At 38.7% G+C, this 24,237-nt stretch overlaps 1 protein-coding gene across 1 annotated transcript; it reads right to left on the bottom strand.

Moving 5' to 3' along the window:
• Positions 1 to 8,025: 8,025 nt before the first annotated feature.
• LOC117534614 lies at positions 8,026 to 11,086 on the bottom strand. Its single transcript, XM_034198864.1, has 5 exons — positions 11,054 to 11,086; positions 10,355 to 10,420; positions 9,641 to 9,796; positions 8,912 to 9,007; positions 8,026 to 8,417 (listed from the first exon to the last, which is right to left on the bottom strand). Exons 2-5 carry the CDS (start codon positions 10,394 to 10,396, stop codon positions 8,097 to 8,099), a joined length of 615 nt encoding a protein of 204 aa, XP_034054755.1. The 5' UTR covers positions 10,397 to 10,420; positions 11,054 to 11,086; the 3' UTR covers positions 8,026 to 8,096.
• Positions 11,087 to 24,237: the final 13,151 nt, after the last annotated feature.

The raw sequence follows: 24,237 nt of genomic DNA on the forward strand, positions 1-24,237 counted from the left end.
AACCATGTTCTATTTCGTATATGGCTTCGCCCTCTAAGGCTATCGCTATTGGGTTATCCCTCTGCGCCCCCGCGCAGCACTGAAACACTTGTAGTCCACGCCCACCTGCCAGGTGGGCCCCACCCTCGGGCCTCCTTCCGGTATAAATAGGAAGGGTGCCCGGCAATCTGCTCACTCTTTTCTTCAGCAACCAGCAGTACTGAAGCACGAGAAAAGCAAAGTCATGAGCAATAAGGAGTGTGTCCGTATGTGTCCTTCGTGCAATACGGGGTACATTATGAGCTACGATTTGCACCCGATATGCGCAGCCTGTCTGGGGCCAGAGCACACGGACGCGGCTCTCAGCCAGCAGGTCGCATGTCCTCACTGTGTGCGTCTCCCATCATCCGACAGGAAGCGAAGGGCGGACGCTCTAGCTGCTGCGGGTGAGGAGGACATCTGGCTCATCCAGAACAGAGGCAACAGCCTGTTTCTGGAGGCGAGTGGGGGGCAGGAGTCGGACGACTTAACAGTACAATCTGGCCACTGTTAAGGCTTGCAGGGAGGAGCAGAGCAAGACAGGAGTTTCAAGCACAATAACAACATGTATTGAATATTACTGGGGGTCTGGGCCAGGGAAGCTAGACGGAGTCCAAGGGAGAGGGGAACGGAGGTCTGACCAGGTTGGAGAGTGCAGGGAGAAGAGCCAGGAGGAGCGGGACAGCGTCCAACGTTGGAGGTGATCTGGAGACAGGAGCTAGGAGTCAGGCTGGCTTGAAGCTGCAGGCACAGGAGAAAACAGGTCAAACAGGGAATCGCAATCGAAGACTTTCCAAAGCTAGAGACTGACTGTGGGTACAGAGTCTACGATCTGGCGAAGTGGAGGAGTCAGGGCCGGAGTCTTATGCCAGAGGTGATTGGATTGTGGACACACACACACAGGCCGTTTCCCAATCGCGAGTACACATGCTGCAGAGCCACTATTTCAAGTATACTACGTCATCGAGTGGCGCCGAATGCTGGGCATTTAACATGCATTTAAACAGTCCTTCGGCGCCACTCGATGACGTAGTATACTTGAAATAGTAGCTCTGCAGCAGGTTTACTCGACATTGAGAAACGGCCACTGACTAGGCAGAGGTGGAGGCCAGCAACAAAGTGCAGTGGAAACAGACAGTGAATAAATCCTGACGTAACATGAAGCATGTGACTTAAACAGCTGAGGAGGATGTAACCTTCCTCACACTAATACATGAAACAAATGTCTTCCAAGTCCATCGAGATTTCCACATTCTTCTCCCAACCTTTGAGGTTTGACTGGTGTTTTTGTAATGCTTTAATGGCATCGGTTCACAAGAGCAGCTGAAGAAATCCTACAGTCCAGTAGGGCTGTGCATCTTCACTGGTCTCACGATTCGATTCGATTATCCTGTCAACGATTCGATTCAATTCGATATCCCGATGCATCACGATTCATACCAATGCGTTGCATCCTCAATTTTCTATATTGCACATGGCTTATTTTTCATCAATGCATACATGCAGTAAATACATATGAACTCTCTTTTTATTATTTAGAAAGTGCTTCAGAAATCAATAACATAAATGTCTTGACATTAATTTATAAACCAAAATAAATGAATTGTATAGGTCTAGCCTCCCTATATCTGTGTGTGAAGTTGTTCCATCCTCAAAAACAAAAAAAGAATGCTTCTGCAGTCTAGCTGTAGCTTCTAGCAACGGCCTTCTGTTAAGGCCCTGTCACACTGTCCCGAAATGACACCCGATGGACACACGAATATGGAATTGTGAATTTCGCACGAAGATGGCCCCGAACCACACACGAAGGCAACATTTACATTACATTTAAGACATAAAACTGCAATGAAAGTACCAAAAACAATTATGTTACAGTACTATGATACTGTACTGATATCTTCAGACTTTGTTCTTTACTTTATCCGTCGTTATATGTAGAAAATATTACGTTTTCTCCGTAATGTTGTTTCCATAACAACAACAACTTCCTGTCAACTGTCCTTCAAAATAATATATTATATCCTTTTTAGTTTCACAGAACACAAATTGGGTTATTTACATAATATATTTACATGATTTTGTTGTGCAATAAAACAACCCGATGGACACACGATAAAGGAAATGTTCAAATTCGGCTGTGATCGTAGCAACATCGGGCCATTCGTGAGGGCATCTTAAGCCATCGTATGACCGCCGGTGGAGTTTCTCAGGCTCCGGCAGCAACTTCGTGAGCGGTGGCAAAATCTTTGGCATGCCAAAAAATTGCCGAAGGACCTTGAGAAGGTTCATTTTCGTGTTGAATTCGTGTGTCAATTGTGCCCTTCGTAAGGCCATCGTGAGGGCATCATGTTATCATCGGTGCCATCGGGCATTCGCCCCGATCAGAGTGAGGGTGAATGCACCGATGATAACACGAAGATGACACAATTTGACAAGATGCCCTCACGAGTGCCTTACGAAGTTGCCGCTCACGAAGTTGCTGCCGGAGCCTGAGAAACTCCACCGGCGGTCATACGATGGCTTAAGATGCCCTCACGAATGGCCCGATGTTGCTACGATCACAGCCGAATTTGAACATTTCCTTTATCGTGTGTCCATCGGGTGTCAATTTCGGGACAGTGTGACAGGGCCTTTAAAGAAAGGACACTGAATGTCCTGAATGTGGCATCACACACAGGACTTGAGTCTGAACACAGCAGACAACAGGAGTATTTACAACAGCATATAACAACTAAAATACTGCATGTGGGTGCACACTTACATTCTCTGTCTTACTGTTGCATAAATCCCATGAATGTATGAGATTAAGCAGCCTGCGAGATGGAGTTCATGACTTTATGAGCTGTTCATGAGCACTCATGAAACATTCATGAACAACTCATTATATGTTCACTTGTCATGTTCATGAACCAAAATTCTTAAAATGCTCATGAACCATTTTAAAGAGCAGTTCATGAAATTTTTATGAACATTGTTCATTCATATAAAGTTCCTGTTTTGCTCATGACAGACTTTTATGAGCAATTTATGAACTTTTCATGATCCAGCCAATCACAAAATTATAATTAAAACCCCAAAAAGTTTGCATGAGCATTTCATGAACTGTGGATGATTGTGAGAAGTTCAGAATATTTTTAAATATTCATGAGCATTTTATGAACTTTTGATGATCAGTGTGATGATTTTAAAGACCTCTTGAATATTCATCTACTATTTGAACATTTCTTTATTTTTTAAAACTTTTAATCTTAAAACAAAACAATAGTGCATTTGAAACTGAACATTATCTGTATTTATTTTGGTGACATTCATATCATTTTATGGTTTATCTGTACTGTTTGAGAAGCAGTACGAGTAAGTAGTGCCAAGGTGGAACCTTTGGCAGGTGAGCGGTGACATCTGGGTTATTTTAGGGGGGACACTTCCGCCCCCATCCTCAGTCAGAAGCAATCCAGACGATCAACCGGATCCTGTGTATAATTATTGCTGCTGCACTTTTCTGTTTTCTACAGGTCAGTACATGATGAAAATGATCGATGTTAACTTGTGTGAATTAGATATGATGTTGGAGATGTTTAGGAGAGTGTGTCAGAAAGTCTTGAGCATGTTTGACATAGTAACGGTATTTTAAAAATACTAAACTGTCGGCAACAATAGATGCCATTTTCGCGGGCTTCAGCCGCGCCTGGGTAAATGTGACCTGAGCGAAGGCTCGCAGGCAGGTTAGCTGCTGCGCACGGGTAATATGTTTTGTTTACCTGAGTGTAGTCTTGCAGGCACAGTGCCTTGTTTTTTGTTTATTAACATTGACAGTGTATTTTTGTGATCTCCATAATATGTTATATTTGGTAAAGATAGATATATTGATAGAAAGTATTATTTGATAGCGTTATGTGTTTATATTGACTATGTTGAATTTCTCCTTGAGATACAGTAATTGACTGTGACAGACGGATAACTTAAATGGAGAAATGTGATGTTTGTAAAGTACAGCTATTTGAATGTAACTGTGTACTTTGAATTTTGAATAAGAAGCAATCCAGACGATCAACCGGATCCTGTGTATAATTATTGCTGCTGCACTTTTCTGTTTTCTACAGAAATCATTTATTGTTGCTGTGGTACCCAAGCTTTTGGGACCCGTAACAAAAAAATGTGTGCAGCTGAGTGTCAAGAACTGTGCTTCAAATAGTGATAGGATTAATTGTAGTGCTCCACCTGTATACATGTATGTTTGTATGTTTGTTAATTTGAATAAAGTTCCATTGTGATTGACATAATTGTTGTTTTCTATGGTTGCCAATTGACCCACAGTCAATGGTTCATGAACAGTTCATTGCCAGCCATTGAATTATATTCAGTGACTGGGTATGAACTGTTCATGAAGTTGTTATGAACAGTTCTTGATATGTTCATGAACCATGGTTAATTCATGAACAATTCTTGAAATGTTCTTGGTTGAATACTGAATATCCCTACACACTCACTGAAAACTCCATTTCATGAATTGTTCATGAACCTGCCTAAAACCATATTCCATGAATTGTTCATGAACCATTCCAGAACAGGAGTTTCATGAGTAGTTCATGAACTGCCCTAGTGCCATTTAATGTTCATGGAACTTTCATGAACAGTTCATCAACTTTGTTATGAGCTGTTTATGAGCTGTTTATGAGCTGTTCATGAATATGGTTCACTAATATTCCATGAACTTTTCATGACAAGTTCATGAACAGTTCACTATCATCTCACCGGGGCGTCCTCCTACAAAAAACGACCATATAGGTCGATTGTTCAGCAGCTAAATACGACCCAGAGTCACGTTTTAAAGTGTAGCACCTCTAGTGGTCGTGTAAGCAACAACATGCTCCTGTCGATTGCAAACGCTCTGGAGGGTCGTTTATTCACAAATTACCCTCTGGAAAATCCTAAATTGTGGAATAGTTTGGCCATTAAAATGCTTTTTTATTAGATTTCTAGCGAGAAGTGTATATTGTACTTTTATAATCTACGTCCAGTGGATGTGTAGGATCTACAGTTTGATAGATATACGAAGATAATTTGAGGTCTCGCCAGGAGAACGTGTACTGTATATGGGGCAGCTTCCATGTAAAGTTAGCATGGGTGAAAACAGTATTTCCGGTCTCAAAGTTTTCATAATAAAACCGGAAGTATTCCCCACACTATCAAATGATCTCCATTACTCATCCACTTAAAAACATCAGTTTATCCTTGTTAATTACACAATATTGATGGGTTTAAATTGTGTACAATGCTTTTGTGTTTTTAACCTTCGATTCGGAGAAACAAATTGTTTTTTCCGAGTTTAGACACTACAGAAATTCCGAAGACACTACACTACCCAGAATCCCCAGCTATCGTTTGGGACTACAACATCCGCCTTGCTTTACAAACCCCGTGATTAGCCCTCAAGCTCGGTGATTGGATGTTGGAGTGGCAGTGCGACAAGGTTACGCCGAATGTCAAACAGCTCTTTGAAATGGAATGGAACCACGCCAGACTATCCAAAACTGGACTTGGACGGGTCCAGCCCAGCCCTCCCCCACAGAATTACACATGCTGGCTATTGTGTGTTTCGCAATATGTTCTATGGCACGTCTCTGCTGGGAATTGTAGTTTTATAAGACGTTTTCGTATTTCCCACAATTAGAAGTTGCCAGTATTAAACTGTATACATCCCTGGAGGTTTAGGGGATACGAAACACATTGGTGTTATCAAATTTAAAACATATAATTAATACATGGGTGAAAATTGCTTGTGCCCATAATGGGCAGCATTAATATACCCACATGACAGCTAAGGTCAGAAGAGCTTTATTTAACAGCTGGTCTTATATCTGTGACCCCTCCTGTTGTTAATTGATAAGCCTGAAACATGCACTTGTCAAGGTTCAGATGCACATTTAGCAAATATGGCAGTAGCCATCGATCATCTTAAGATAAGATACTTTATTGATCCCAATTTGGGAAATGTTTTTGTTACAGCAGCATGTACTACTTTGTTCTACTCCACTACAATTCAGAGGTCAACCTGGTATTTTTACTCTACTACATTTATTTTTGTTACTTTGCAGATTCTGATTAATGATGTGAAATATAAACAACCCTTAAATCAGACTTTCGTTACACCTGAGTAAAATTCAGCCTTATCAGTTTGTCTGTTTTGCACATCCTCCTGTTAATATCTTTGGACGTCCTGCACTAAACTGTTTTATTGTAGAGATCACTACAGTATCTTCTTGATATTTTCTATTCTATATTTCTATCATTGACCCCTATTTTGTATGTAGGCTAAAAATACAGTTTCAGTCTCTCAATGTGAAGCTTATGCATTGTACCATAAACTTGTATAGACCTGTAACAGTCAACTGCATGAGGAGTTGGAAAGGTAGTTCATAAAATCAGTAATATCTTTAAAAACTACAAAAAAATCCCTTTCTATCAGCTGTGCACCGTTATGGTGTAAATACAGACTATCTACATATTGGATCAAATATAAAAGTCAGCCGAATTAGTGTTGATACTGCAAGGAGACGTATTGTGTGAAAATAAATGGAAGATGTTGTTTAATTGTTGATATTTTATGGTCCACGTCACGTATTCAGTTTTGGCGGCATCTCTTCCAGTTTGTCAAAAGGTCTTCTGATCAGGGCTCTATAAATACATATCTACGGCAGATATGTAATATTTAATGCAGCCGAACCGTGTATTACAATGCCGTTATGTGATGACTTTCAAAGAGAAAAGCAAGAACACTCGGAATAAAGTATTATTATTATTTTTTTAAATGTTTTCCGATTTCATATCACATAAACACCATATCCCGACGTGCATTGCGGCGTGATTATAGCCTATCAAAACCTCTGAAAAAAGAAATGTGTCTCTCAGAATCGAAAGAGAAAACCCTATGGGAAAAACACAAAAGCATTGTACACAATTTAAACCAATTAATGTCGTATAATTAACTAGGATAAACTGATGTTTTTTAGTGGATGAGTACTGCAGATATCACTGTTAAATCATTTGATCATTGGTTTTATTATGAAAACGTCGAGACCGGAAATACTGTTTTCAACCCGTAACTTTACATGGAAGCTTGCCGCATATACACGTTCTCCTGACGAAACCTCAAATCATCTTCGTAATATCTATCAAACTATAGATCCTACATAACGACTGGACGTGGATTCTAAAAGTACAATATATACTTCTCGCTAGAAATCTAATCATAAAGCGTTTTAATGGCCAAACTATCCTACAATTTAGGATTTTACAGAGAGGGTTATTTGTGAATAAACGACCATCTGTAACGTTTGCATTCAACGGGAGCACTAGAGGCCGACAACTTTAAAACGTAATTATAGGTCGTATTAAGCGCTTGAACAAACGACATATTTGGTCGTAATAAGGGCTTAAACAATCGACCCATTTGGTCGTATGAGTTGGAGGACTTGTTGAGATTAAGTTAGCTTCATTATATCTCAGTGATTAAGTGAATAATAAAGTTTCTATCGGGTCACTATCAGCCTGTCACTCATTATTTTCAGGAGGGGGCGGGGTTTGGAGGAACGGAGAGGAGACGGTGATCGCGGAAGCTTTTTTTTCCTCGGTCTGAAAATTGCTAGAGGACATTCATACTTTGCAATCCAAGACTTAATTAAATCCACCAAAAACCTGACATGATTGTAACGCGATTATTTTCGAAAAACATAAATCCCTGTGTCTCTGAGCCGCAGCGACACGGAGTGATTCAGAGCGGGTCCTTCAGGCTGTTGGTTCTGGACTGGTGTTCTTGTGTTGGTGGATAAAGCAGACTGCTCCGTGTTTGGTGATGCTGTGCCGCTGTGCCGCTGTCACGTCTGTTCCCTGATCTCTGCGTCACCGACCGATTTGATATTAAAGTGACAGAAAAAAAAAACGTTATAGTAAAGCCGCGGCCGGAAAATCAGGAAGCAACATTACTACGCTATAACCGATTATCTTCCGTCACTGCATCGAGACCGAATCGTCCACGTCCGCATCGCAATGCATCGTAGAAACGATTATTTTCAACACCCCTACAGTCCAGCATGTATCTTGTTCTTCAGTCCAAGGACTTTTGGGGAAAGCCTTTCACCATCCATTTGCAAGAGCACTTTCTGAATGAATTCATAGTAGTACCTTAGCTCTTTGGGGTAAGCCATGTTCAGTGTATAGATGACTCCCAGCATGATGGCACAAGCTCGGGATACAGATCCAATGTTGTCCAGAATAATTAGTCCTTCAACAAAAATCCCAACGTCGTCATAATGTCCAGGTTCTCCACCCTCCTTGTTGATGACATATATGCCCATGGTAGATTTCTGCAGGTCTCTGGTGACGTCATCTCCTTCGATGTCCTGTATATTTAAAGAAAAAACATGTATTTATTCAATATATGTAATTTCAATGACGTACTTTATCGTATACATTTTTTGTAATATTGCTCACATACCTATTAATCCCTTAAAACAAAGCTTGTCATATTGTATATATTTCTGAATCAAACTAAATATGTGTGAGGTGTTTTTAAAGATGTACGTAGGAACCAATAAGCTTGGTGCTGAGTGTCAGGAGTCAGAGAGGATTGACAGATGGACTAAGACATTGTTGATTATGGTCTTTCCATTGGACAATAAGAAAAACTATGAATAAAGCCAACCTCATCGTATAAAGAACCAAGCTGATGGTTTGAAATGCTTTAGTCTGTTGTTGAATATCAACATACATACATATAAATATTCTCAACCTTCATGCTCCTTATAAGGTAAAACATAATGATCTAAAATGGATGCCTGACACTAGGATCATAAAACACTACATGTGACTGGCAAATGCAATTACAATGACTCAACATATACTCCCGAATGAGATGTCCATCATCCTCACCAAGGTGGATGCAAAGTGCCTTGAGGATTGCTTCCCTTTTAAGGTTAACATCACTTGTTGCCTGTGTAAAAAAATTGCAATTATTAAAATATTTCTAAATACATCAATAATAACAAAATTGTCTATAAATTGTAGAAGATTTACAACCTGTAGTAACCTAAATATACAATATAATATATACAATGACTTCATTATACATGTAAATGGATGCCCTAACTTAAGTATGTTAAAGAATTGTGACTTACTGTAAATGTATTACAATGTCAGAGGTCTGAATGTGTTAGGGCGATAGCACTGTTTACAAATTCTACTCATCCAGGGGCTTTTCACCAAGACCAATGCTCCGTTCTTCACAGTTCACACCTGGAATCTGCCTAGTACAACCACAGTCTGATCTGTTGGCAATTGAGGATTAAGTGACTTGCTCAAGGCAGGTTCTGCTTTTTCACTTTCCCCACCTGGGGATTGCATTTGCACCTTTCCAGTCACAAGCCTGCTTCTCTACCCAGTATGCCACTATTGCCTTATTAAGATCAGATTTCCTTAGAAATGTGTCTTGCATTCTTGAACCTGGCAAGTAATCCAGGCTGTTGTGAGGCAAATGGGGCTCTATACGGTACTAGACAGGTACATTTCATAAAATTGCTCCATAGAGTATATGACAATTTGTATAAAACAGTATACACACATTTACCTTTTGCAAGATCGCCAGATGTTTGGCTAGTTTCTGGCCAACAACTCCTCCCTTCTTCTGGAAGACAGATGTCAGCTGAGGTAGATGGCTGTCCAACTGCGCCATGAAGGCTGTTTCAAGTGGGATAGTTGTTATGCGCTGGAATTCAGCGTGTATCTGTTATGCAAAAACAAAACGACAAAAGACAAAGAGCACATTCAGCCATTGGTGTAATGATATTTTGTATCTACTATATATTTAAAGGATAGATTCTAATGTTGACCTCATTAACCAAGTCCTTGATAAGACGTGTATTGGTGCACAGTGTGTTCTAACGAAAGTATTTATATTAATCTAAGGTAATTGCAAGGATTCAAAACTAGACTTGTAAGCTGTATGGTTGTTTAAACCTTGCTAATACTTTAATTGACAATGGGTCAAATGTTGAGGTATAAAGTGAAAACCCCAATTCCAGCAGCAGCTGTTTTCTTCAGACAATCAAACTGACAGTTAGAGAATAGCTGGTGAAGAAAGCGGAACATTGAGCAGCTAAAGAGCCAAATACTTTACTAAGGAGTTGGTGGAGAGCATAAACAGAGCTAAAAGATGTGAATATTGGACTTATCAGATGGACAGAAACACCATTTCAAATGTATGATCATGTTGCTCTGTATCAGCTCGATGTGTACAGCAAATAGGCATTTCACCATTCACCATGTGAAATATATAACTTACCTCATCAATATGGAGTATTGTGAGTAAGGTTCTGTTCCCCATCACACCAACATCAGATAGCAAAACCTGCAATAAAAATAAAGATGAGCAGAAATTAAAAATAATAATGGTAAATGAAAAAAGGTAATTGATTGCCAATAGGGGTGTAACGGTTCACAGAAGTCACGGTTCGGTTCGTACCTCGGTTTGGAGGTCACGGTTCGGTACGGTTCGGTACAACAAGAAAAAGCAAAAAAAAGTCCCAAATGCATAATTCCAGGTTTGTTATTATTTATGTTTGAACAGTGGTGCAAGTTTCAGTTTAAAAATAAAGAACTCTGACATTTTGAATAATTAACTGTATTAAACAGTTAAAAACAAACCATACACAGTACACTCATATGGCCATATTATCTATAATGGCTGATATCAAACAAAAAGGTTTCATCAAGCTGTAAAACTAAAAAGAATGTCTTGAAAATATGACATCATAAATAATAAGAAAGTGTTTCAAGAGCGCCAAGTCGTTGAAAAACATATGCCAAAAGCTTCCGTTATTTATTTTGGTCTCTCGGCCCTCATGTTTATTGGCTTCTTAAAAACAGCAGGGAAAAGCTGTTGAACTGCTGTTGTCTTTTGCCGGGCTCCGGTGATTGGCAAATCTGGGTGATGCCTTCTGATATGATTTAGCATGTTTGGCGTGTGTTATCATTAGCATACCGCACCACTGTAGAACAACGCCGACACACCGTCCTCGTCCGATCCACCACTCGCACACTTAATCGTTATTGTAGTCCACAGGGAACCCGAAATGTTCCCACACAGCTGATTTAAAAAAAACAGGTGGGTTCTAGCTCCTGTGTGTTATCTGAAATCGCCATACTAACTTTTCTTCTTCTTGTATTTTGTTCGTTTTGTTGTTGTGTTTCTTCTTGTTCTTCATTTGTTGTTTAAGGGCGGCTGGCAAACAGCTTTTAGGTGCAATACCGCCCCCTGGATTATATATAGTGTAGTGGATACAGCCCTGAATGACAGACTTTTTTCCCACTCGTAAAAAAAAGGCGTATTCGTCGTGTGACTGTGTGTGCCGAACCGTGACGTTTAACCACACCTAGGAGCGCTTAGTTCTCTCTCCACCATGTGTGTGTGTTGCATGCATGTAGCAGCCGCGTGTGTATAAACTGCCCCGCCCCCTCGCACACAGACGGGGAGAGAGAGATCTCTCCTCTGGATTGGAAAGATTGAAAATACATCTACGCATTTTGTCTTATTGCATATTATAAACGGTGTTGGCGAAACTAAGACTGCAATATAATGTTAAATGTCTCAAGTACCGATAAACAGACCGTCCTGCTAGAGAGGTGGTACTTTCCTGGGGAGAAAAGGTTAGTGGGTGTGTCGGCAACACTAACTATTTTTGACTAACTTATGGCAACACAAAATAATACATGGGAGTGGTGGAGTGATGAGGAGGTGTCGGCGCTTCTGGCGATTTACTCGGAAGGCTTCAGTAGAAGCCAGTCCCCAACTCCGGGGACTTCCGGTGGCAGTATACGCCGTGAAGTTGTTTGCGGTGTAGTGGGGCCGACACAACCACAAACCATTTCCTCCTCAGGAAAGTAATAACTCGCTAGCAGGGACTATCTGGGGGTGAAAATAAAGTTCGGGGGGAAAAGTACTCGTGTGAAACGTTATATGAACGTTAGCCGCGGTAACATTAACCCCTTGCCGCCAGAGAGTAACGTTACCAAAACCAATGTGATTTCACATGCTTAGTTGTGTCCTAATATTACCACAGTGATAAGAACAAGTTAAACAAAAAAACATACTTACAGCCGGTCAGGAACACAGTAGGCTAGGATTGGCCAGTATACAAGCCAGGTGAAGCTACAAAAAAAAAAGCATAGTAACAGGCAGTATTCAACTTGTATTAGCCACAAACTAATAATAAAGTCTAACAAGACAAAGATTGAATTTATCACGTATTTAATTTGAGAGCAGTATCAAGTTATCTTATAATGTTAATGATACATGTTACACTTCAATTAGGTTACTTAAACATTACTTCACAACTAAGCTAGGTTAACAGTAGGCTAACAGTTAGCTAGCTGCTGTAGGCCTACGTTTGCTAATGTTAATCTATCAAAACACACAGTCAATAGCGTTAATGTTAGCTATTAATCTACCTGTTTAAGTATAATATAATACACCCAAGGCTATGAAAGAGCTACTTACTTAAAACGGAGAGCCGTGGAGAACGTTCACCTCACGACAGAGGTATGCAGGCAGTCAGGTGATGGTCCTTCCGAATGGAAAATGGAGGGAAAAGTGGCGGGCTGCTTGTGTATGTACATGCGCAGACAGGACAGTATATGTGGTAATTAAATTGTACATATTTTTTTCTAATTACTTTTAAATAAATGAAATGAGCTTGTTTTAAACAGTGACAATATATGTTAAGATTAATTAAAAAAGATAAGAAGGATGCAATAACACATTCAAATCTATTAAAAAAGGCTAGATTAAAACATGTAACATCTAAAAGGGGTCAATATCAGTTTTTTTTTGTGTGTGTGTGTGTGTGTGTGTGTGTGTGTGTGTGTGTGTGTGTGTGTGTGTGTGTGTGTGTGTGTGTGTGTGTGTGTGTGTGTGTGTGTGTGTGTGTGTGTGTGTGTGTGTGTGTGTGTGTGTGTGGCGCAAATTCCAACAGGAATCATTTGGGGGGGCTCTTGGGAAAAAAGGTTGGGAAACCCTGCCATGGAGAATGTCCTTGATTTCCTCAAGGTTTTTAACGCCCTGGGAAACCTTTTCCTCAGCCACATAATCCTCAACATGTTTTGATATTCCTTCAGTAAATGTTTTCAACATTAACTTGATATACCTTAAGTTATATTGAGACGTGTTTACCAACCATGAAGTGTTCTGGCACCTCGGTTGGATACCGAGCCTCTCGGCCAAACATCAAAAAGTATGGTGAGAACTTAGTTGTCATCTTCTTTTTTGTTCTCAAGCCAAACATGACTGCATATAGGTACTCATCCCAGTCTTCTGGTTTGTCTGCCACCAGCTTCCTGAGAGCTCAAAAAAACAAACAGAATTTGTACTGATAATAGTACTGATAATAGGCATTATATATACTGTGTATATATATATATATATATATATATATATGGTCCGACTGGCATTTGCCTTACCTTTGTATGGTGCCGTTCATCCTCTCTACCAGCCCATTGGTTTGAGGGTGATAGGGTGAACAGAGACTTCTCTGAATCCCCATATTGGCACATACATTCTTGTTGATCTGTAAATATAAAGAACATTGTATAACGTTTTATATAGATGAAAACACAACTACAATATTTTTGCAAAAAATGTTTAAACCATTTTCAAAATTACCGCATTGACAAACTCTCTTCCTTGGTCAGTCAGGATTCTTTTTGGCACCTCAAACTGATGGAAAAACTTCACAATGCATTCTGTCACCTCAGTTGCTGTTTTGGTTTTCAGAGGATATGCTTGCGGCCATTTGGTGAGGTAGTCTACCATAACGCAAATGTATACATTCCCACTATTGGTAGTTTTTAACCTGCCAATTAAGTCCATGCCAATGAGCTCAAATGGATGTTCAACCTTGAAAAAAAGGACAAATAATAATTATACATTTTATTCTGGATATAATGTTTGTGAGCATGTTGTGTAGGGAAAATAAGTATGCTTAAATCAATCAGAGCTTTCTTCCTTTTTACATTATCTGCTGAGATGGATGTGATATATGTGAGGTAAATATGTTTTGTGATACAACAACAGACATTGATTTTGAGAATGTGGTAAAAACTATTGCCTTTATTGGGGTATATTCCACCTCCTGTTTTATAGGATGAGCAGCTGCCTGGCACACTGCACATTATGACACCTGTTCAAAACACATACACAGGTTAACTATCTGAATAACTTTTTCTGTCAGTTCACACAGGACCAGACCAAATAAAACAGGTTCTTACATTTCTGTAATTTAAGGAAATAATACATAAACTTAAATGCAAGTAGGCAGGGTATTTAACTTTATCTGCGATAAGCTGAAGCTATAAAAAGTGAACAGCTTGCTTATCAGCAGTTGCAGTGCTTACCCATTTATGTATGTCCGAAGACATCCCAGGCCAAAATAATCTTTTCGAGGTGGCGTCTCTGGTCCTGTGTTGGCCTGTATGAGCACCTGTGGCGCTATCGTGGAAATCTAGAAAGATCGCGTTTGTCTCCTCCGCGCCTCTGACCACTTTGGTCTTGGTGGCCTTACCAGGACCCTTCATGTAATACAGGGCTCCATCTTTAACATAAATTGTAATATTCGTTGACATCAAATAAATGACAGTTATACAATCCGCATATTGACTTACAAAAGTTTGTGGGGTGTCTATGAATAGGCTACTTAAACAATCAATCAAAAACTCACCATCCAGGACATAAGTAGAAGCCTTTCTTCTTATTTCCTTTTTACATGTCTTTGTGCTGTCTAGCGGATACTGGCCTTTACGCGCTTGTAATCGACAATGGTTTGGTACACATTGTTATCCATTTTACCAGAGCAAGCTTCACGGTGTAACTGTCGGCTGTACCGCAAATTGGTTTTCGCGCCGTCACTAATGACTGTGGGACGCGGGAACGAGTGGGGTGCGCGTGTGCAAGTTGCTTGTGTTGGTAATGCGCAAAATTAATCCAGTAGACAGACATGTGCGCATATATAAGATAATTATTACATTACATGTCATTTGTTAGACGCTTTTATCCAAAGCGACTTACATACATTCCAACCCAGTCTCACGGTATTTCGTGTTCACCAACACGATTTTTAATCTATTGATTCGTGTTCACCAACACGATTTGCCCTTTTTTTTCGTGTTGCACAGCACGATTTTAAAAGCAATGTATTTCTACTGCCTGCAGCACGTCTTTTTCTCCGGTCGGGTCGAGGAAGACCGGAAGCTGTGTGGTTCATAAAAACATTTTCTTACTCAATATCAAGCCACAGTTATTGCTTTTATTTGAAATCGTATAATTTCGGACTTTTGTTGCCGTCTGTGAGGAAAATAAATGGGGCTCAGAGCCTCAGAATACGGAAATCTGTATTTTTAAATATTTGTTTCCTTCTAATTCGATATTCTTTTCAAAATAACACACTGTTATTTACTCACCAATAACACACAATTATCCTTGCTTTTATTTATTGGTTTAATTCCATAATCTCGGGCTTTTTTGGCGTCCGTCAGGAACTGAATTTCAAAATAAAAATAACCGGAAACAGACGTAGGCCTATAAGGGACATTTCGAGCATCATTGCGATTGTCAACATTTCTGAGTTTAGGATGGCCGAAGACACTACACTACCCATAATCCCCAGCTATCGTTTAGGACTACAGTCCCCGTAAGGTTACGCAGAGCGTCAAACAGCTGTGTGAAATGGAACGAAACCACGCCAGACTATCCAAAACTGGAATCGAACGCCCCCCCAGAACTACACATGCTGGCTATTGTGTTTCACAAAATGTTCTATGGGACGTCTCTACTGAACGTTTTCGTTTTTCCCACAATTAGAAGTTGCCAGTATTAAACACATTGGTGTTATCAAATGTAAAACATATAATTAATAAATGGGTGAAAATCGCTTGTGTCCATAATGCGCAGCATTAATACCCACATGACAGCTCATTGTTACTTTGTAATTCTACTCCACTACAATTCAGAGGTTAACCTGGTATTTTTATTCCACTGCATTTATTTGAGTTACTTTGCAGATTCTGATTAATTATGTGAAATATAAACAACCCTTAAATCAGACTTTAGTTACACCTGAGTAAAATTCAGGTAAGGTGATTGTCAAGTGCCAACAATCAGGAGAGATATTTGATAGTTGGTGCTTGAGAAGACTAAACATGTATCTGCAATTGACATGAATGGAAACGAGTAATAAAGTATATTCATTACTCGTTATTCTCTAATAGTTCATTAAAGACTGTATATTATGGCTATTTTGCACATCCCTTTCAAGATTTTCAAAGGTGTATTGACATATCATATACACAACTACAGTGTAGTTATGCAATGAATGAAACACTTGGGTCACAGGTTCCTCAACAGTGCATTACAAGACATCTATCAATATGTGTGTACCTCCACCATTAAACTGTCATATTCTGCACATTTCTTATTCTATCTACATACATAAGAGTATAATTAATATGTATAATATCAGTTAAAATAAGTGCTTCAACATAGTTAACATTGCAGGAAAGCAATATATTAGACGTTAAGTACTTTGTCAGGCTTAATATTTATCTGTAGATAGATACCCCCAACGTTTTTTTCTTATTTAAAAGAAGACCTTAATCTGTTATTTAATGTTTAAATAAAGGTTAATTCGTTTTTCTGTTTTGCACCTCCTCCTATTAATATCTTTGTACATTCTGCACTAAACTGTTTTATTGTAGAGATCACTTATAGTATCTTCTTGATTTTTTATATTCTATATTTATACTTTCCCCCTATGAAAGTATGTACTTTTAATATTTTTTTAAACAAATAAAACACAATAATTCAATAACGTGCTTTAACCACTAGGCGGTGCACACAAGGTACACACAGCCATAATAACTTTGTATTATTAGTGTAGGACACTTTTGTTTTCGTACAACATCTGAAAATGTGTAGTTGTATGCATGCTTTCATATAATTTTACAGCATATTGCTATACTATTTCAGTCTCAGTATTTACATTCTTACATTCAAAGAAAATCAGTAATATCTTTAAAAACTACAGTCCTTTTATATCAGTTGTGCACCGTTATGGTGTAAATATAACCTCTGTGAATTAGATCAAATGTAAAAGTCAGCCGAATTAGTGTTGATACTGCAAGGAGACGTATTGTGTGAAGAGAAATTGAAGATGTTGTTTAATTGTTGAATATATTTATGATCCACGTCAAGTATTCAGTTTCGGCGGCATTTTCTCAGTTTTTCCAAAGGTCTTCTCATCAGGGCTCTATAAATAAAGAACTACGGCAGATCTGTAATATGTAATGCAGCCGAACCGTGTATTACAATGTCGTTATGTGATGACTTTCAAAGAGAAAAGCAAGAGCGCTCGGAATTAAGTATTATTTGTATTCTTTTAAAATGTTTTCCGGATTTCATATCATATAAACACCAAATCCCAGCATGCATTGCGGCTAAAACATCCAATAAGCGAGCTTAAAACCATAGCTGAGGATCTTGGGTAATCGCTCGAAATGCCTATGTCTGTTTCCGGTTATTTTTATTTTAAAATTCAGTTCCTGACGGACGCCAAAAAAGCCAGAGATTATGGAATTAAACCAATAAATAAAAGCAAGGATAATTGTGTGTTATTGGTGAGTAAATAACAGTGTGTTATTTTGAAAAGAATAACAAATTAGAAGGAAAAAAAGATTTAAAAAAATACAGATTTCAGTATCCTGAGGCTCTGAGCCCCATTTATTTTCCTCACAGACGGCAACAAAAGTCCGAAATTATACGATTTCAAATAAAAGCAATAACTGTGGCTTGATATTGAGTAAGAACATGTTTTTATGAACCACACAGCTTCCGGTCTTCCTCGACCCGACTGGAGAAAAAGACGTGCTGCAGGCAGTAGAAATACATTGCTTTTAAAATCGTGCTGTGCAACACGAAAAAAAGGGGCAAATCGTGTTGGTGAACACGAATCAATAGATAAAAAATCGTGTTGGTGAACACGAAATGCCGTGAGACTGGGTTGTACATTCAGGACAATCCCCACAGGAGCAATTACCTGCATTACATTCTTTCTTGATCTGGGCTATAATAAGGGAGTGTTGGAGCTATATATCTCTTAATATTATGTAATAGTTTAACATTTATTTTCTTCCTGTTTATAGTGTTTATTGTAAATGTATTCTTAGTTAGTCTCATAAGTTAACGTAGTTTCTATGCTTTTATTTTGAAGGCATGTTTTTGGGCACTGGGTGATTAGAGCACCTGGTGTAATTGTATATATTGGAGACAGGTGGGTGGTGGGAGCCAGAGCACCAGTAGGCAAACGTTTTTTTTAGCCACACGAAGGAAAGCCATAGGAAAGGCTTAAGGAAGAGATATATAGGAAACCTGTTCAGTGTACTTTGTTAATGGAATAAAATGCACAAATGGAGGTTCTTGTCGGGATTTGGATGATCATTGCCCTGCGTAAGATCCGCTAACTAGTGCCTCAGCGGCTGTATTATTTTAAGTTAATTATCTGTTTTATTTCGATAGGATTTTGGCCGCTACAGGGAGACTGCAAGGTTTCTTATATTAAACTTTGCCTATAAAAATCTAATAAATATAAAAAATAAATAAATGTTTATTTTATGTGTGATAATGTCAACCTGATCTCACCAGAATGCGTGACTCCACCACGACTCCTTAACACCGCATTGCGGTCACTAACTTTGTTACATTCACGTGTCTGCACCACGCAAACAACCCCAATTGGATAATGTACACAATTTTAGTATGGATAATATGTCACTTTATTTCTTTATTTCATTCAACATGTATTATTAATTACTGTGTGTATGTAAATGTGTTGGACAATTGCAGGACTAGCACTCACTCCATATTGGTTTTATTTCTGACTCGGATGATAAACCAGGCCTGTCATAAAATGCACCCCCCCCAAAAAAAGATGTTTCTATGAATCCCACCCTCAAGCATTTTGCAGGGAATGGTTCAAGGACTGGTACCAATAAATGGAGCAAGTTTCATGAATGTGACACTTTTATTTTGTAAGATAGCAAGGGGGGGCATATTGTGATGGCCAGGCCTGTCATGGAATGCCCCCCCCCCCAAAAAAAGAGGTTTCTATTAATCCCACCCTCAAGCATTTTTCAGGGTATGGTTCTAGGACTGGTACCAATAAATGGAGCAAGTTTCATGAATGTGACACTTTTATTTTGTACGCATAGTGTATATATAATAATATGCTGACAAAGACTATGTAACATTTGTAAACATATATTTAGATTATTAGATGACAACTATGTAAAATTAAACAATACATTTTAAAGTACGTTTATACAGACAGGACGTAACAATAATGATAAAAAAAAGAAAAACTGAAAAGGAAGTGACGAATGAATTTTGACACCTCAAATACGGAGCAAAAAGTTAAACCAGAAGAATCGAGATTATGAGCTACCACTAAACAACTCACAGTCTGAAAATTACCATTAATAAAAACCCTGAACGTTTACTTTTCGTTTTAAACATCGTTTTAAGGTGTAAACGTGTCATTTAGAAATGCGCGTTCCCGTGACAAGGGAGGTATTTCATGACGGGGGGGCATAATGTGACACAACACCGGCAAGATCCAAGAACCAAATACGTCACGCTTACATTGGAGGGGTCGAGATTAACCTGAGCAATAACAGTTCATGGCGAATACAAGTTGTAACAAGCAGTAGCGCTGAGCAAAGTGACTAGAACGCGACCACACTCTTAAAAAACACTTATATAAAGTCAGGCAACACTAACCAGGCTTAGTGTGATTCTGTTAATTTTACCTTACTTTAATAACCATCCGTTCACTGTTATTGACCATTGTGAAGATGCAGACATTTTCCTTTTGTTTTGTATTATTGCAGCTATCGGATGGAATCAATACATCGGCTACATGTGGCCATCACAAGTGAAATCATAACGAAAACTACGCCGGTAAAATATGCGTGTAGAAAATGGCTTATGCCATAATATGATAGCAACAAGTAGTCAAGATAGTCTGATTAACTAACATCACCTGTAGAATGCCAGAGAAACGTTCATAACAGCGTTGTGATGCCAAACAGCTTTCAGACTAAAATACATTCACTTATGGGGATGGGGGATATTTATCAGCTGCTTGTGTGACAGTCAGACATGAAAACTTTACAGCGGCCGCTGCCGCGAGTTAACGGGAGAATAAACTCCGGTAGACGAGCAGCACTACAGCTGAACCACATTAATAAACAATGCACCACGGCACTCTGGAGAAAGGTATAAGGTTGGAGAAGTAGTAGTACTTTAATTTAATCTGGCTTCGTATAATTAAAAACTACCAGACATAGTCCTCTATTGATGTTGTTGTGAGCGATGTTGTGGAGAAAATCAGCGACGTAAAACGCTGTGTGGGTCATAAGAAGGCACGTAAACGGTTACGTCATGCCGCAAACGATGACGCAATGACGCAATAATCAGGGGTGCACAGAACTTTTTTAGTGAGTTACTGCAGGTAAATGGCATAGGGCATAGGCAGTATAGGCGAATGCTAAGGGCGCATCAATCAATGAGGGGTGCCGAAAAGAAAAAAAAGAAAAACTATGGCGCACCCGCCCCCCCAAAATCAAGTTGAACCGCCCCAGCCCCAGTAAAAACCAGAGGTTTATGTGAAATAGTTTTTTTTTTAAATGGTTTTAGTGTGCAATTATAGGTTTTAATTTTGTATTTGTGTTAATTTAAAATAAATCAAACTTCCAAAAAACGTATACAGCTTTTATTAACATTGGAATTTACTGTGTAGTAGATCTTCATCTATTCTCTTATAGTATAAAATACTATGACAGTAAAAAAAGTTGTTAATAATACACAATAATACAGTTTAAAAGGGGAGTGATTTGTAAAATATCCATAAATAAAAAGAAAATCTGCTTCCAGTTCTGTTTCATATGGGTATTGAGAGATGTATCCATATATCTCTTAATGTTGCTCTCAAAGTGCACCAGATTGATGCTTTTAACTTCAATATTAAAAAAAAAAATCTTCCCGGGGGAGCATGCCCCCGGACCCCCCAAGAGGAGGTTAGGTCCACCCCAAGCCCCCAGGAAGTGCACCGGACTCTGATGAGAATATTCGTTGTGGCCAAACGGCGGTACTACATGTCCGTTAGGTTGCTGGGCCCGGAAACACTTTTTCCCATTGACTAACATTGGGAAAGAGTGGTCTGTAAATCATTGGATAATTTTTTTTAAACTAAATAAACTACCCAGTATGAACGTTTGTATAGCCCTTATTAAAAACATTCGGTCCTCAAGTTGTAAAATGTGCTAATAACGTTATTCTGAGAGTTATTTTCCTCGGCATTATGAACGCGCATCTTAATAAAATCAAAAATAAGATGAGCGATATAAATAATAATAATGAGAAACTATGAAATAAGAAATGAATAAAACTAAAATGTAATTATCATATATTATAATGTATTGTATTATTAAGTAATATCATACATTAACCCCATTATAGCAGATGCCACATTGAATGGATGAACACATTTATGCATCAATAATTTCAACAGAGTATTTCTAAATACAAGTTGTAAAAATACTTATGTATTTAATATTAACCCTTTGGAGTCGACCGTCACGCCGGCGTGATCAGATCACATGACCTGTTCAAAACGGTGCCGCATAAAAACAACAGTCCTGACAACATTGCTGTGTGTTTCTGTCGAAAGTACTGGCTTGAAACTATATCCCAGTCTTTGTTTCATGCAAAAAGACCCAGTAAACACGGAGATACGATGATATAAAGTTAATACATTTCAAAAGTATGAAAAATGGAAGCACATATTTGAATATCTTCGCCGTATTTGATCATTTTACGAAACGGAAAATACTGGAAACTGTAGATCCTGCTCAACAGGATGTATATGTGTATTTCTGTCGAAAGTACTGGCTTGAAACTATATGCCAGTCTTTGTTTCATGCAAAAAGACCCAATAAACAGACAAAAATAAACACGGACATACGATGATATAATGTTAATACAGATATATTTCAGAAGTATGAATAATGGAAGCACATATTTTAATATCTTCGCCGTATTTGATAATTTTACGAAACGGAAAATACTGGAAACTGTAGAATCTGCTCAACAGGATGTATTTACCTGGGAGGGGGTGAGGTAATCAGGTAAACGGAGTGATACGAAACGAGACGAAGAGGGACGGCGGGAACCGAAGAGAGACGGCGGGAAATGGAGAGAGACGAAGATTTACGAAGAAAGGCGGCGGGAGACGGCGGGAGACTGCGATTGAAGTAAAGTGACAGACAAACATTGAGAATTTAGATATAGTTAGATAGATTTAGAGTTTTGAAGATTCAACTATGATGAAGAGAACTCTGAACGTGAGTCAAGCTTTAAGCTTGTTATTTGACATGGAGGAGGAGGAGGAACCTGTGATGTTGCCCTCTGTGTAGTAGTTGACAGAAACCGCTTTGAAGCGTGGCACAGATAAAGACAGAAAAAAATGATTTTTGTACATAATGTGTATATATATATTTGTATTATATTTATAATAACACTTTTGCCTTACCAGAATGAAATCCCATGCTACCTCAATCAAACTTTCACATTATCATAGTGACATCCCATGTATATATTTCCAGCTTTTAAATGGTTTCGTTGTGTATGTTTGTGTTACATATGAAAAATAATATCATTTTCCAAATCTGTTTTTACGTTTTTTTTTTGTGATTTTGGGTCCAAAATGTTCATATAGTAGAAGATCACTGCTCTAAACAAAGTCAAAAATCCTACATCCAAACGAAATAAATATAATTAATGATGATGAATACGTTAAGTCTTGTTCATTGTTTTTCACTTTTATTAAATGTTTGATATTTCCGGTGGAAATGGTGGACTATCGGACATTCAAAATGCAGCATATTTTCACTCTTACACATATATTCTCCTTTTACATACATACATTTTCACTCTCACACACATATATTCTCCTTTTACATACATACATTTTCACTCTTACACATATATATTCTCCTTTTACATACATACATTTTCACTCTCACACACGTATATATTTACATTCATGCATTTTGTTCTCATATTCATATAATGTAATGCTCATATTTATACATTTTGCTCTCATGCGAAATCTACTAAAACAAAGTACGTCATGGTAGTGGTCAGCTGTTAAACACAAAAGTGTATCTTAAGGGCTGTAAATATAATAAGCCTGTTGTCAATTTTAGACACAGGCTTATTATATTTACAGCCCTTAATAACATTCATTTTCTGGACTCAATGTGTGTCTTGGCCGTTTTCTTTGTTCCAAGCAAACGAGTGCTTTTTGTTTTGAAATCACTTCCGCGAGTTTCACGGGCCTCCCCCCTCGCTCCACTGACCATTAGACCATTTAGTAAGGTCACAAGCAAAAGGGCAAAAACGCCTCTCAGACGCTCTTCCGTTTACTTTTTTAATAAAGAAAAACAAATGGTCCATGGACTCATATAGCCTATGTATGTATACTGTAAGGAGAATGTATGTGCGTGAGGACCAGTATGAATTACGGGATAGAAATATGCAAACACAAACCTACAGACTGGGGGATGGGAGAGCTGTGGAATGTGACCCTTGGGAGAATTCCTCCACACATTCCGATGGCCAATTCGTTTTACACAAAGAGTTCGCAACACAAGACAGCATAGGCAACATGGGGGGTGGGGGCTGGTGAACGGTCTGGTCGATGTTTGTAAACACAATCCCCAGGATGTGTCCTAATCAGGAGCCGGGTAAATGAGAGACTGAGGAGCCGCCGAAAAACAGATCCCGAAATAGCTCGTCCTGGTTTCCGCAGCAGATAGGCCTACAGTATGGTGTCTGTTATGTCAGTTATTTTAAATAAAACGTTGAAAATGGTTTCCTCTTTTTATTTTATGTATCATTTTCGGGACGGGAAGACGTGTGTGATTACAAATTAATTTGCAGAAATGTAAAGTGATCTAACTAAGTTCTATTCATATTCTTGACGGGAAGAGCAGTGTAAATGGGTGACCATATGCATTTGAAAAGCAATATAAATCACACAGTTATTATACAATAGGCCTTTA

Source organism: Gymnodraco acuticeps, unplaced genomic scaffold (assembly GCF_902827175.1).
Source record: "Gymnodraco acuticeps unplaced genomic scaffold, fGymAcu1.1, whole genome shotgun sequence".
In the NCBI taxonomy this organism is placed as follows: Eukaryota; Metazoa; Chordata; class Actinopteri; order Perciformes; family Bathydraconidae; genus Gymnodraco; species Gymnodraco acuticeps.

What these genes read in the sequence shown, in the direction of transcription:
- LOC117534614 (XM_034198864.1), bottom strand. Translation starts at nt 10,396, where the DNA reads ATGGGGAACAGAACCTTACTCACAATACTCCATATTGATGAG. An exon ending in CAATACTCCATATTGATGAG is followed by an intron (nt 9,797 to 10,354) that starts GTAAGTTATATA and finishes TTTGCATAACAG; the next exon opens with ATACACGCTGAATTCCAGCG. An exon ending in ATCTGGCGATCTTGCAAAAG is followed by an intron (nt 9,008 to 9,640) that starts GTAAATGTGTGT and finishes TTTTTTACACAG; the next exon opens with GCAACAAGTGATGTTAACCT.